Source organism: Mustela nigripes, chromosome 12 (genome assembly GCF_022355385.1).
Source record: "Mustela nigripes isolate SB6536 chromosome 12, MUSNIG.SB6536, whole genome shotgun sequence".
NCBI classification, from domain to species: Eukaryota; Metazoa; Chordata; class Mammalia; order Carnivora; family Mustelidae; genus Mustela; species Mustela nigripes.
This window is the reverse complement of record NC_081568.1, coordinates 701,497-716,560: the sequence shown is the minus strand read 5'-3', so window position 1 is coordinate 716,560 and position 15,064 is coordinate 701,497. Positions and strand designations below refer to the sequence as shown.

The 15,064-nt window shown below is 61.1% G+C and overlaps 1 protein-coding gene and 1 long non-coding RNA gene across 3 annotated transcripts in view; one reads left to right on the top strand and one right to left on the bottom strand.

Annotated features, from left to right (window-relative positions):
* The window catches only part of CLPTM1L (CLPTM1 like), a gene marked incomplete at its 5' end in the record, with an annotated part of 14,240 nt that extends 11,768 nt beyond the window's left edge, over window positions 1–2,472 (top strand). The window contains 5 exons of the mRNA XM_059416767.1: window positions 54–88; window positions 655–710; window positions 787–831; window positions 1,489–1,604; window positions 1,992–2,472. Coding sequence (XP_059272750.1) covers window positions 54–88; window positions 655–710; window positions 787–831; window positions 1,489–1,604; window positions 1,992–2,076 — 337 coding nt within the window. The remainder of the gene's footprint in view (window positions 1–53; window positions 89–654; window positions 711–786; window positions 832–1,488; window positions 1,605–1,991) is intronic.
* An 8,752-nt stretch (window positions 2,473–11,224) lies between these two features.
* Window positions 11,225–14,970, bottom strand: LOC132028185 (uncharacterized). Of its 2 annotated transcripts, none has more exons than XR_009407355.1 (4): window positions 14,789–14,970; window positions 13,948–14,092; window positions 13,289–13,665; window positions 11,225–12,673 (listed from the first exon to the last, which is right to left on the bottom strand). It is a non-coding gene; the product is annotated as an uncharacterized LOC132028185 (long non-coding RNA). The 2 variants fall into 2 exon arrangements; XR_009407356.1 differs by having other exon boundaries at window positions 14,822–14,970.
* Between the last annotated feature and the right edge of the window lie 94 nt (window positions 14,971–15,064).

Genomic DNA, 15,064 nt, shown 5'->3' with positions numbered 1-15,064 from the left:
GGGGGGGGGGGGGCGGGGCGGGGCGCGGACTGACGGCGCTCCTCCCCTTCCAGCTGGTACTCTTGGCTCATCAACAGCTTCGTTAACGGTGAGTCGTGGGCCTCAGCCCTGCCGGTGGCATTTCAGCAGCTCCTTTTGGCTCTGCACGTGCCCATGCGGTTCGAGGTCGTGCGGGCAGGACCTTTGCTGCTGCCCGGGCTCTGTTTGGAGGCCCCCAGATCCCTGATGTGTTTGTGGGAGCCCCACTTGGGCTGCTCCAGCCGCAGAGCCCCAAGCCGTACCTTTCCTTCGTGCGAGAACAGCTGCAGGCCGCGGGGAACAGCCCAGTGTGCACCCGTTGCCCGAGGGCAGGCCCCGGAGCATAGCGCACTGCCTGGCCCTTGAGCCCCGTGCCCGGGCTGGGTCCACACCTTGGGGGGGGGGTAGGCCGGCCCTGCCTGGCCTGGGCTCTGTGTGGACGGTGGAGGGCCAGAGCCTGTCTGCACAGAGCCCGTAATGGGCTCCTGCCTTGTGGGCAGGGCCTGTGGCGGGCTGTGGAGGGCAGCAGGCCGGGCTGCCGGCGCACGGCCCATGGGCGGGGACCGTAGCTGGGCCATAGGGCATCGGCTCTCCTGCCCGGACGCCGCGCCGTCGCAGCCCACATCTGTCTCGCAGGGGTGTACGCATTCGGCTTCCTGTTCATGCTGCCTCAGCTGTTTGTGAACTACAAGGTAAGCTGCGGCCCGTGAGCACCCCGCGTCTCCTGTGCGGCCGGCCGCTGACTTGCCGCGTCTGTCTTGTCCCCAGATGAAGTCAGTGGCGCACCTGCCCTGGAAGGCCTTCACCTACAAGGTCAGTGTCCTGCTGGGTGGCACTTCACGGTGGTGGGGGGTGGGGAGGCAGTCCTTTGCACCTGTGGGCCGTGGCAGTGACTCGAGGACAGTGGTTCTCTGAGCGTCCACCCAGCCGAAGCCGTTATCTCTAATCAAAGCCACGTTTCTGTTGGCAACATGCATCAGAGTGCAGACCCCACCTGCCCCCAGGGGCCCCGTCCCCAGATGCATCCGGCTGCCACGGGGTCGTCCTGGCAGGGTGCGTCCCACACGGTGGCGCTTGGGACCATGTGGCCTCCCGAGCGTGTCGTGTGGTTTTCAGGGGAGGTGGGCTTCACCTCTGCGGCTCCAGATGCTGGAGGACCACAACCAGTTGTGAGGAGCGGGGACTCGGCCACGTTCCCAGCCCGTGTTTGCGGGGCAGCCCTTGCAGGCCTCGCCGTCTGGGGAGACCTGGGCACCCCGGGCCACAGGGTCGGCTCCCCCGGCGTCCAGTGTCCTCCTGCACTTGCCCATTCTCTGCCTTTTGGTGTCGCTGGGACACCTGCGGTCACACCTGGTGCCTGCAGAGCAGCGCTCTGCCGTCTTTGACGGGGGTGAACGGGGCCGTGCGTGGGGCGGGTGTCTTCGGGAGCAATCGACGGCCGCGCTCCTTCCTTCCCCGTCCGGCCTGCAGGCCTTCAACACCTTCATTGACGACGTCTTCGCCTTCATCATCACCATGCCCACGTCCCACCGGCTGGCGTGCTTCAGAGACGACGTGGTGTTCCTCGTGTACCTTTACCAGCGATGGTGAGTGCAGGGGAGTGCAGGGGCGCCCGTGCTGCTGGCCCCCGGGGCAGGAGACCGCGTGCGCGGGGAGACCACCCTTACTTCCGGGCTGAGACGAGCTGGTCTATGTGCCGCCATGTGGGTCCGGCCGGCCGCGCGTCCCACGGTGTAACAGCACCTCTCCCGGACACCTGCCGTGCGTGGCTGAGCACAGAGGGGGACGCCACCCTGGGCCCCTGATGGTCCTCGAGCACAGAGCTTGGTCCTGATTGTAAAAACGCACACATGACAAGTGGGCATGAGGGAACCCCTGAATCCTCCTCCTGTGGCAGCGGGGCTCACTGGGTCCTCCTTGCTGGGATTGGGCGCCTCCAGATGGCAGAGCCCGAGGGCATCTTGTCCTTGTAGGCTTTATCCCGTGGATAAGAGCAGGGTGAACGAGTTCGGGGAGTCATATGAGGAGAAGCCTTCGCGGAAGGCCCACGCCGAATGAGTCACCGCCCAGGCCACGTGGGGTCGGCCACCGGGCGGCAGAGCTGGGTTGTCGGCTGAGTATTTTGGAGGCTTCTGGTGAAATCCCCGGACGTTCCATCTTCTGCATTGCCAAAACCCGAACGTGTCCCGTCACCTCCCGAGTCGTTTCATGTTGTCACGGAGAAGGGCCCCGGCGGGGACGCCCGTCCCGCACCAGGCTCTGACCGTGGGCAGCACAGCGCCGGGGGGCCAGGGGCCGCGCGTGGGGCCTGTGAGCACTCCAGCGGCTCTTCAGATCCATTCCTTAGAGACTGGGATCCAATGGCTTTCTTTCTTTTTGTTTAAAATTGACTATTTTAAAAGCTTCATGTACGTATGTTTCTATTTTAAAATAAATTTCTCTGGCTGTAACGTTTGCTGGGCCTGGGATGACGGGGGCGGGGGCATCTAAGTGGCTTCACTCCTGTTCCCAGAAACGTGCGTGCGGTGGGGGTTCACACCTCTCGAGCTCTGACATCACAAACTTTTTTCTATGTACCCGGTGTTGAATTTGTCACATGGCCGCCACTGGCCTGACAGGTGGCGTTTTTCAGGAACGCCCCAGGTCGGGGCGAGCTGAGCGGAGCGGTGTGACAGGGCAGGAGGCGAAGGCAGGCGTGTGCTCTGTGCGGTTACCCTTGAGGCTCTGCCCTGGCAACGGGCAAACTGCTGCTGTCACTGTTTGGGGCTGGTGCCCAGCATCTACCATAGGGCTGGCTTCGAATTCCGACTTTTGCTGTGGTCCTGCCGTGTCCACACCGGCGATGCTGAGCTCGTCCCAGGGCAGAAGGCGGAGCCAATCGCTGTCTGCAGGAGGCCCAGGCTCAGGAGCACATGTGCCCCCCACCTGTCCCCACGCACGCTGAGCACGCTGTTGCCGCAGTCCGTTCACAGCGGAAACCGCATGTGTGTGCCTCTCAGGAGCCCGCAGCTCCCAGCCGGGCATGTGAGCTGAGCAGGACGGGCTGTTCAAGTGACCCTCATTCATTTCCACCCTGGGAGGGGCAGCGGCAGGGGTCCCGGGGCAGCACTGCTGACTGGCTTACGATACAGACGCATCTCATCCTCCGCCAGTCTCCAGCTTCCATGTGGGCAGGTGGGTCCCACCAGATGCTCCTGGCCAGAGGCCCTGTCTCTCCCAGCCTCTGGGGGGCCCCCGGCCCCTCCCTGCATAACTGCCTCTCCACGTTCTGGCCTCCTGCTGCCTGTTGGGGGCGCCTCGGGGCGGGGGGGGGGGTCTGGTTAGCCACAGGATGATGCAGAGTCGTGCCCCCTCTCGAGGCCTTCCCATAGTCACAGCTGCCAGGCCCAGGGCCCAGGGTACCTCTGTGGCTCCCCAGGCTGCTCATTCACCTTATCTCATCCTACGGTCCAGACAGGCTTCTGTGCCAGTGTAGACACAGCCTGACCCCTGCGTGGGGAGCACCCCTGTGGGGAATTTTCACACAGCCCCGTGGGAGCAGAGTGGGCAGCTCCCAGTGACGGGTTCCCGCATCCCCCTCGGCCTCCTGGCTGGCCGCCTGCAGAGACCACTCGGCGGCCCTCATGCACAGCGGCCCCAGCTTGTCCCTCCCCACCCAGAGCCCCTCACCGGACTCGTCTGGCTTCCATGGCTCCGAATTCTCTCTTCGCCCGTGGCCCTCCCTTGCCCTGCTGTGTGGCACCCCACTGTGGAAACAGCCACACTTTGGGGATCGTGGGCAGATGTCAGGGTTTTGTCCAGTTTGGGGCCAGGATAAAGTCACCCAGCACGCACGTGTGTGTCTTCAGTGGGCGCAGTGGTCAGCTCTCTGGGGCCCCGCCCGGGTGGAGCGCATGCATGCTTGGCATCAGGGGAGCCGATGTCCCCAGGCTTGGTCCAGCGCCATCCCGGGGCCCCCATGTCACACCTGCCTCGACCCCCCAGGGCCTTCCGGCATCACACCCGCCCCTCCAGGGCCCGTGTCACACCCACCCCATGCTTGTGTTGCCATCCGGTGGGCACGCAGGGGACCTTCCTGAGGCCTGGATTTGCCCCCGACGTCTAACGGGGCTGGATATCTTCTGTTCTTCCTGCCCATTCGGACCTCCTATTTGGATAACAGGCCTGTTTTTCTCTATTTCCCTTGTAGTCCTGTTTCTGGTAGCAGCTGTGTTGGGCTCCCCGGCTGACGGGACGGACCACACAAGGTGGGCGGAGAGCCTGTCCTGTGTTCTGTTCTTGAGAACATTCCTGATGTGGCCTCTGGCGCAGCTGGGCATTGCTGGGACTTTCACTTTTGCTGCTGCCAGAATTTGTGTCGTTTTCGTGGAGATTCTCGAAGTTCCATTGTTTCGCTTAAAGAACTGGTGCATTCGGCTTAAACCTGCCCGTAGCATTCTCCGGTTCTCAGGGCCTCTTGGCCGCATCCCCAGGGCGGCATGCGGGCACGCCTGCAGCCTCTAGGCAGAAATGCGAGCTGCCAGGGCATCTTCTGGAAATCAGCATTTGTTCCGTCCCGGAGGCCGGAGGCCCGGGGTTGAGGGTGCCGAGGCCTGGCTCCTACCGAGGCTGAGGCAGCCACTGCTGTCCTCACGCGACCTGCTCCCTGAGCTCACACCCCCAGATCCCCCGTTGACAAGGATACAGTCCTGTTGGCTCCAGACCCACCATAAAGACCTCACCTGGGCTCGACCCTCTGCAGAGACCCCGTTTCCAAAAAGCCCCCAACTGCCGGCCCTGGAGGTCTGGGGAAAATGCTTTTTTTTTTTTTTTTTTTTTTTTTTTTTTTTTTTTTTTTAAAGAATTTATTTATTTATTTGACAGAGATCACAAGTAGGCAGAGAGGCAGGCAGAGAGAGAGGAGGAGGAAGCAGGCTCCCTGCTGAGCAGAGAGCCCGATGCGGGACTCGATCCCAGGACTCCAGGATCATGACCTGAGCCGAAGGCAGTGGCTTAACCCACTGAGCCACCCAGGCGCCCAATGGGGAAAATGCTTTTAGTGCCTAACAATTGCTTAGTTACTTGTAATTCCTTTCTTCTTTTTTCTAATAAAAAGATATTATTTCCTTGTCAGAGAAAGTGTGTGCGCACAAGCAGGGGGTGCGGCAGGCAGAGGGAGAGTGGGCTCCTCACTGAGTGGGGACTCGATCCCGGGACCCCAGGACCAAGACTGGAGCTGCAGGCAGGCAGTTCTCCAACTGAGCCGCCCAGGGGCCCCTGTGATTCCTTTTCTTCTTGCTCCAGCGGCTTTTGTCAGCTTCAGCATCTTTGATCTTTTCAGAAACTGCTCAGCTCTGCTCATTCTCTATGTGTTGTTTTCTCCTTCACTGACTTCCGCTCAGGTCTGTCACTCCTTGTGCGTCTCTTTTCATATCCCCTTTCCTACTTTGCAGGTAGTTACGTGGCTCGTTAACTTTCAGCCTCTCTTTTTCTTTTTTTTTTTTTTTTTTTTTTTTAGATTTTTTTTTTTTTTTTGTCAGACAGAGATCACAAGTAGGCAGAGAGGCAGGCCGAGAGAGAGGGGGAAGCAGGCTCTCCGAGGAGCAGAGAGCCCGATGTGGGGCTCGATCCCAGGACGCTGGGATCATGACCTGAGCCGAAGGCAGAGGCTTTAACCCGCTGAGCCACCCAGGCGCCCTCAGCCTCTCTTTTTCAAACAAGACTTTAAAGTTCTGTTTTAGGAGCTTCTCCTTCTGGACGAGGAGATGCAACAGAGTTTACTCTCCGGTCCAAAAGGATGACAACTGGACACCACGTGTGAAATGTCCATCATGAAGACGCTGAGGACCAGGCACAGAGGGAGGCGCACACTGGACCCCGGGTGTCCCGGCGACAGCATGGGGCCGGGCCTGAGAGGAGGGAGCTGGGCAGGAGAAGCCTGGAGCCCAGCACCAGGTCCCCGGGATCCCACAGGTTGCAGACCAGTGCCTGTGCGTCAGGAGGCGATACCCTTTCAAGTGGGAGCCACCAGATAGGATCTGAAGGGGCAACCCTGCACGCAAAGAGTGGTCCTGCCCATTGCCGGCAGCCGGAGTGCAAGCCCCACTGTTCCGGGGCCGGCTCAACAGTTGGGGAAAAACTCAGTCACAGACCAAGCACTGTTGGTTCCTCCCAACAAAGCTTAAAGACAAGATCTGAAAGGAGCAAGTCTCGAAGATTCTGTTCCCCGGTGAGCAGCTAACAGATCCCCTTCACCCAAGAAGGTGAAATTCACAGCGTCTGCATCCGATTACAGTCCGCAGCGGAGACACCGGCAAGCTGCGGCCGAGCCCATGATGCGGAAACATTGTCAAATCGATTCCAAGTCCTAGCAGTTGGAGGGGAGGCTACCATGTGGGGGGGGCCCTGGGAGATCTGATCTTGCAGAAGAAGACAGTAACAGGAACGAGCGGAAGACAGCGGTGTGACGGGTGCGAATGAAACTGAGGGAAACAAGGAAACATCCAGGACCCGCAGGAGCCCGGGGGGGGGGGGGGGGGTGGGGGCCGGGGGGGGGGGGGGGGCGGGCAGGGCCAGGGAGGCCTTTGAAGAAATGTCTGCTGACTTGTCAGATTTGCTTAAAATAGATATAAAACCACAGATTGGAGAAGTGCAACAAGAACCAAGCACAAGAAACAAGAAGAAAACCAAAAGGTGTGCAGAATCATATCGCTGATTTGTAGCAAAGAGAAAAATCGATAAAGTGGCCAGAGAAGAACCATGCATGACATCCAAAGGAATAACAAAATGACAGAGGAGACTTCTCACCAGCAACAACTCAAGTTGGAAGATGTCTTGAAGGGGCGCCTGGGTGGCTCAGTGGGTGACAGCCTCTGCCTTCGGCTCACGTCATGATCTCAGGGTCTTGGGACCGAGCCCCGCATCGGGCTCTCTGCTCGGCAGTAAGCCTGCTTCCCCCTCTGCCCCTCCACCTGCCTGTGTGCCGTCTCAAATAAACAAATTAAACCTATAAAAAAAAATACTGAAAGGAAAAAATCTAACTGAATCCTTTCTAAAGAAAATATATTTTAGAATATATTTTAGAGATAAGTGTTTTTATAGACATGCTAAGCTGGGCGAGTCACAGCACATCTGCTCTGTAACGAGGGTTAGGAGGGGCCGTTCCAGCAGCACGTGGAAATGGGACCTATGCGTGGGAGCGAGGAGCACCAGAAACAGGAAATTTGAGGGTGAATATAGAGATTGTTTTCATAAGAATTATCCTAGATGATCCTAAAGGACAAGAAGCCACTCAAACCTGGAATAATGACCATATTTTTCGGGTCCCTGAGGCGCATCTGCGACCCCAGCGCAGCATCAGGAGGGGAGGTGCGCCGGGCTGCTCTCGCCGGTTCTCACGCTGGGGTGGGGGCTGGTGTTGGTCTCAGGGTGCTGGAGGCAAACACGGGTTCTATACATCCTGCAGCAACCTCCAGCGTAAGCCGTTATGGCTCTTGAGCCAACGAAGGAGACAAAAACACATTAAGAAATATTCGATTGCAAGAGAAGGCGGGAAGACATGAGCCGAGGAGCGCAACAGATGAGACCGCAGAAGCCGGCAGCAAAGTGGAATCTCCGCTGTCACAGCAACGGACACAGTAAACGTCAGTGAGGCAGACACGGGACTAAGCGGCAGAGGCCGCCGGCTGAGTGCAGAGGCGAGGCCCAGCCAGACGCTGCACAGAAGCCGCCCCTGGAAACAGTGGGACACGGAAGGGTCAGAGGAAAGCCCCGAGCGAAGACTCGCCTGTGGATGCTCAAAAAAAGAAAGCTGGACTGACAATATCGGGAAAGTCGATTTTAGGAAAGGGTATTAGCAGGCGATACAGTCTTTTCATCCAAATGAAGGTAAACTAAGTCCATGAAAAGGACATAATCCTGAACGTTGAAGTTGGCAGACTAATCGTGAGGCAGAAGTTGTCAGACGCGCAGGAAGACGTGGAAGCCCTGCCTTGCCCGGTGACTGATGGCCCCATGGCAGCGGCAGACCAGCAAGGACATGGAAGCCTGGGCACCGTGAGCCTCAGTGACCCGTGGGACACCCCACCCCACGGCAGAGCACACACTCTTCCCAGGAGCAAAGAGCCTGTTTACTGAGAAAGACACAAAATAGGCCCAAACGAAGGGCAGTGGTTCTAGGCAGACACACCGTGTCTTCAGCCTCCGTGGGGCCAGGTGAGCAGCAGAAGCAGAAAGACCCCGGGGGGCCGGGGGCCTCCAGAACGCAAGAGGGAAATTAGAGACTATTTGGAACCGATCGGAGACGAAGGACGAAGGTCGTGACATTGTGGTAGTGAGGTGAGCCGCCACCTCCGGTAAGCTGGAGAGCAAGTCAAACCCAGAGAAAGTAGAATGTGACAAGTATCAACAAAATCGAAGAACCAAACCCTGTTCTTTGGGGAAATGGATCCAGCGAGGGAACATGTAGCCAGGCCAGGTGGGAGCATGGAGACCACGCAGGAGCACAGATGCCACCCGTGCAAACAGAATGACCGTTCCGGGCAACTTGGCACTCGTGCCATTGGCATTCGGGACAGATGCGCCAACTGCCGTTCACGCCGGAGGAGCAGGTGCCCCGGACAGCCCTCTGTTTCTGGAAAACATTGAATCCATAGTTAAAATCTTCCCAGGAAGGAAGGACCGGATGGCGTGGTGGGCGGACTGATGTTAACACTGCAGGAGGGGAAGATAACAATGCCACAGAGTCTTCCGGAACCCTGCAGAGGACAGAGGGCCTCCCGTCTGGTCACAGGCGGCCGGCCTGGCCCTGGCGTCAAAGATGTTGCCGGGGAACAGCGGCCTTGAGGACTACAGAGACGCCATGTCTGGCCACCCGCCGCCTGCCTCAGGCACCCTCAGCGCTGGGCCACCAGCTTCCCTCCTGGGCTGTCCTCCAGCACCTGCCTCTGGGTTCTCGTGGGCCACAGACCTTCCCTCTTGAGTTTGCTCTGCAGAAATTCAGCTGTTGGAAAATTCTTCCAGGTCTGTCCAGATAAAAATGGCCCAGTGCCCCTCATTCTTGTGGGACACACATTCCCTGGGGGTCCAGCCCCACACGGCTGGTAAGGCGTCGCCGCGCTGTGGCCACACCATAGCTGGTTCCTCTGACCCTCCCGCTGGGACGCTCAGGTCATCCTCCAACAATCGGGAAGTCCAGCAGCTGTCTCCCCCAGAGTGCCTCTGCCACGCTGCCCCTCTCCCCCTCGCGTTGTTCTGGTCTGTCCGCACCCCTCCCCCTCCTGCGTTCAGTCCCTGGGCCCTGGGCTGCAGTCAGGCTGCCTCCCCGTCTGTCTCTGCGCGTGGCTCTCTCCCCTCCAGAACTTTCTCCTCCGCATTTACCGTCAGCACTCAGAGATGCGCAGGACTCCCCGCGGGCCGGCTGGTCGCGGACTCCGGCCGTCCCTGCTCCCGAGACCCACACCACACGCCCCGGACTCGCGCGTCCCCGTGTTGGCTGTTCTGCACGCACACCGTCTCTCCCACTGTGCGTCCCAAGTGCAGAACCCAACCGGCACTCGGCCACGACGCGCCCGGCGGCCGCAGAGTTTGCATCTCTGACTCCCCGCTCTGCCGGCACCGCCCCTGCTCGCCCTCAGTCACGGCGCTTCGCGCCAAGTTCGGAACAACAGGAATCCTGAAACCCGGGATGCTGACGCCTCCTCCCGGGAGGACCTGGAGCTTGTGCCCTCGGCACCTGTGGGGAGCCAGGGTCCCTGCGGACGTGAGGCTGGTTGGTCTTCCGGGGCCTCCATGCTGCACAAGTCTGCGGGCCTGGGGGCTGGGAGAGGCCAGAGTGACAAGTGTACTCTGGAGGCGTGGGCAGGTCTTCGCGGGTGTCGGCAGGGTGCGCCCCGTGCCGCCGGGGGAGGGGCCGGCCGACAGGAAGCCTGGGCAACAGGTCCAGGTAGCAGGTGACGGGCAGCGTCCAGCACGCAACAGAGGGGAAGAGTCGGGCACATCTGGGTGTCTGCACAGGGTTGGGGCTGAGTGGCTCCTTCTGTGAGACACACACGCCCGGGCTCCGCTGTCCTCACCTCCTTCCCCACCCTCACTCCCACTGATGGCCACCGGAGCCGGGCCCTGAGCGTCCCCAGAGACACACCCAGTCACCCCCTTGCTGCCCCAGGGAGCCAGGATTCGGCCTGGGGCACGTGCTGTTCACAAAAGGAGAGATTAAGGACTTAATTCTCTAAGTAAATTCCACCTCTCCGCCTCCGAGTGGGTCAGTTTATCGCACCATTTTCTTAAATTTCGTCAAGTAATGTCCAAGGACGCAGAATCCAGAGGCGCACACACACCGGAACCCAGCCGCGCTGGCCACGACGCGGGGACCTACTCCCGCACCCGCAGGGATTCTGACCGTGAGCACCTGCTGAGTGTCCGTCAGGTGGCTGGGCTGCGAACGGACACGGAGAGCCGCGAATGGGTCAGGAGGGCTGAATGCAGCCGCCGCGCCCGCTGGGGGAGGGGGCGCACCCCACTCTCCCCGGACCCGCCGACCTTCCCGACCTGAGGGGCCGTTTCCTCCCCACCCCGGCTTGCTGCCTTTCCTCTTGACCACGCTGGTCTGGCCGGCACCAGGCCCACTCACCGGGGACACCAGCCTGGAACCTGGAGAACCTGGGTTTGTGTCCCGGCTCTGTCCCCAGTGATCGGGCTTTCAGGAAACCCCCACCCCACCCGTGAGCCTGGAAGAGAGAAGTGACGCCTGCCTCCTGCTTCCCGGTTGCGCAGGGACAACAAGCTAATATGGGGACAGTTGCCGACAAGGGCCGTCATTCCGCTGCACTGTAGCGTCACCGCGAGGAGCCCCAGCCGCAAGCCTGCGGGGTGCAGTGGGGGGGCGGCATGGGCGCCGGGCAGCCGCTCTCTGCTGCTGCCCCCCGAGACCTGCCCAATGGAATGAGGCACAGAAAATCAGGTGGAGGCTGCTTTCCCCACAGGCCGGGAGGACAGGGCAGCTGGGCCCCCAAGCTCCCTGGCCCCAGAGCACCCGGAGGCTGGGGCACGGACCCCGAGGACCGCTAGGGTGTTCTCCACCCCGGCGGCTCTGAGCCTGGCGGTCCCAGGGCCTGATGGGCCAGCCGCTGCCGCCCACGTGGGTGGTCCCCGCTGCCAGGGACACAGCCCGTGTCCCCTGCTCCGACCCTGCTGTGTGTGGTTGGCTAGGATTCCGCTTGTCTGTGACTTCAGTGTTCTGAGCTCGGTGAAGTGTTTGCGCCGGGGAGGCTGCGTGGGGACGCTGCCACTAACGCCTGCGGCTGACACGCACTCGGCCGCTCAGCATGGTCGGGTCGTGCGGGCCAGAATGGGGAAGCGCGGCCACGTCAACCCTTCACAGGGAGAGTCCGTGGGGCCGCAGTCAGACCCTGGGTCTGGCAGGGCCCGGCTGGGCTGCCCCGAGGGGCTCTCGGCAGGACCGCCGCGAAGTCTCCTCCCACGACCCAGCACCGGGGACCCCGCGCTGAGCTCTGCCGCCTCCTGAGGGGAAGGTGTGCCCTGGGAGTCGGACGCCATGGGCCCCACGCCTTGCCTAGAACGGCAGTGACCGGTCTGCTGGTGGGTCGGCTGTGCCGTTCCCTTACTGGCTCACCAGGACTTCCCTCGTTTGCTGAGTGAAGTGTTACTGTAACTCCCACAGCGAGCCTGTGTTCACTTATCGGCAAAGATGGTGTCAGGCTCTGAGAATGTTTCCCTCAAACAAAACAATCCTCCTACCAGCGGGACCTGGGGTGGCTTTCAGGCCTCTGGGGTGCCACACACAGATGTCTCCCTATGCCCCCTCTTTGCTTCCAGAAATCACCCCCTAAAACCCGGGTCCCTGAACCTGCCCTCCACACCCCCTCCCTTCCCCCACGTGTGGTCGGAAGGACAGGGCTCCTCCCGTGACCCTTCTACGCTCCCTAAGCTGGAACCTTCCACGGGGCCCAAGGCGGACCCTGTGGTCACGACTGCCCGGGCGCCCCATCGCGGCCCTCTCCCGGGCAGCCTGCGGACCGCCCACACCATCAGAGAGGCGAAAGGAAGAGCCAGTGAGGCCAGCAAGTGCTGCAGGGCCCCAGGGAAGCAGGAGCCCACAGAGTGCCCACGGAACAGAGGCGGCACGCCTCCCCCTTACAGCGTGACCCTGCCACCCTGCTGGACCTCTGTCCAGGAATAACAAGTCGTGTGATCAGACACAAAACACTGTCTACGAATAGTCCGCACAGCTTTACAGGTAACAGCTCCAAAGTGGGAGAGTCCCAGGCGGCCTTCAGCAGCATGTGGTCACGTCCCCTGTGCCCCACAGCCCAGACACTGCTTTGAGATGGAAAGCAGCAGACCGCTGGCCCCATGGGAAGGACACAGAGCACAGCACCCGTCTCTGTGCGTCACATATACTGTGTTTCCGTTTCTAGCCTCAAAAGGACAGTTTCCCTGCTGAGGAGGCTGGTGGTCAGAGGCCAGGGGACAGTGCAGGGGGAGGGCAGCACGGGGACCCTGGAGCCCGTGGTACCATTCAGCATGGTGAGAGCCGCGCTGGTCACACAAATCCACATGGGCAGTGAGAGGACATCCAGCTCCGTACACACACCGGACCAGGCTCAGTACCAGACTGGCTCTGGCCAAGGGTTCCTGTGTTCCGGGAGGTCACCTGCTGGGGACACCAGGAGAAGCACTCAGAGGCAGAACAAAGCAACAGTTGTATTCTCTGTCAAGCTGAGCATCAAGGGGAGGAGGCCACGTCCTAGTCCCAGAACCCAGGGATGCGGCCTTGGCTGGCATGAGGGACTCTGTGGCTGGGATTCGAGGGGGTCAGAGTCAGAGAGACACAGATAGAGGCAGATGCTGGTGTCACAGCAGCTTGGACGGTGGCCCACGGTGGGCCCTTCCCAGAAGCAGGCGCCCTGGGGGCTTGGATCGTGTGGGCCCTCTGTCGGCGAGGCCACAGTGACGATGTCATTTCTTTTTCATGCTCCCTTTGTGGGCAGCTTCTGCCCGGACAGAAGCCTGTGTGCAGCCGACCGCCCTGTGTTCGTTTGGGCAGTGGCCTAGCTGGGGACACCTATTTGGAGCTGAGGTGTGTGTTCGCCTGGGAGGGTGCCCGGCCAGCAGCCCAGCCCTGGACATGCCATCCCCGCACAAGCTCCTCCCCACGCTGCCACCCAGGGCTAGCCCTCCCCCAGGGCAGTCTGCCCACGCCAGCCGGCAGCCCAGTGACCGCGGGCAGCGAGCCCTGCCTGGGCACCGACAATGGCCAAGCTCAGCTTACTTGGGCAGGGCTGGGGCTTCCTGAGATCTGCTCTTGTCATTTCCGTGGTTCCTCGTGGACCGGGGAGAAGTGGGCTGTTGACATCCATCCGGCCCCCTGAACCGCCTGGGGGGCCCCCCACGCTCAGTGTACATGCTGTTAGACGTCTCTTGGGTCAGTCTGTCCAGCCCACATGGAGGCCCACACACAGGGCGGTGGGGGGACTCCTTCTGCTGCACTGAACCAGCAGCACCGCAGCATTCTTTGGCTCCTGGTGCCCAACGCACTTGGTTTAGAAACTTCCGGGTGTCAAGTTGAAGCCCACCCGTGGCCTCCCAGAAGTCTCAGAATGAAGCTTCTGTTGTATTCTTCCTGAAGCCAACAGCATCAGCGCTTTCCTTGGAACAAACTCTCACATTTACGATGCAATGATTTCAGACCAGCACCCGCTTTCCGGGGCAGGTTAACGCACCCACCACCCCGGAGATGAAGGGTCTCCATTCGGGCTGGGGCACCCTTCCTCACCATCAACACAGTATCAACCCCACGTGTCCTTTTCTGCCTCGGTTTTCCTACTCTGCTTTTTCTAAAAACATCTGTCTCCTAAGCAGGTTTCTCCCGGGGAAGCAGAGGAACTTTGTTGGAAAAGAACAGATTGCCCCCTGCAGCGGCAAACGTACCAGTGGCAACGTGAGAAGTCAGCGGGTCTCCAACACGGCCCTGGAGGCCGCGGACTCCATGGAACCCTCCGTGGACTCCGTGGAACCCTCCAGGGCGGGACACAGTCAGAGCCCTTCACCCGCACACCGCGGCCCGTGGGGAGGCCTGTTTAAATGCAAGGCTGTGAATAAAAGCAATTTCCTGAAAATGTTTCTTACATTGTTCAAGGTCAACATGCACCCAGCCATGCAGTGTGCTGAGCTCGGTCTGTTACCCCCGGAGCCCCCCGAGTTTGCCTAATCCTCAGCGATTCGAGCTTGAATGGGCCGCGTTGGGGTCCTCTCATTAGGGCGGCCATTCCGAACTGTCTTGTTCCAGCCTCATGACTAGCACCGTCAACACTGGGTCTGGGCTGGGCTGGAAGGGGCTCCCAGGCCAAGGCAGGTCCCTCCACCTGCCCAGCCCTGCCCTCCGCGGGCGGCTGGGAGTAAGCCCGCAGCTGGAGCGGGTGTGAGGGCCCTGCCCTCCGCCACACGGGCCCTGGGGCTCCGGTTTCTCCCCATCTTTCATGGACCCCAGTTGGTAGGAAACGGATTTGGGTTTTCCCTTTCTGGCGCAGACAACAGAAGCCTAAGGACCTGAAAGTGGAAAGTACAATCCAGGGTTTAGGAGACCCAGATGGCCACAAAGAACCAGGGCCCTCCGTTGCCCCCAGGCGCACGTGGGCGGAGCGCAGGGGACCCTTCTCTCGCCTATTTGCTACCCGGCCCCTCCACCCGCACTCCCCGGCAGTCCTCAGCGCCTGGGGCCCGGCCCATGGGACAAATCAGGGGACCCTCTCCCAGGCGGCGCAGGGCGCACCAGGTGCCCCCCGATGGGTCCCCCCGCGGGTACCCCAGAGCCGCGGCCGCCTCCACCCCTCCCCGCTGTGCGACCCCCCCTGCAACGGCGGCTCCCTGCACGGGGTCGCGGGGCGTGGGTGGAAGCGGTCCCGCCGCCACAGCCCGCAGGGGCCTCGGGGCACCTGCGCGCCAACACCCCAGAACGCCGCGACCCCGCCCAGGGCCCGCCCCTTCCTCCCCGAAGCCCCGCCTCCTCGTGCGGACCCCCCCCCCTCGGGTCCGCCCCTTCCTCCCG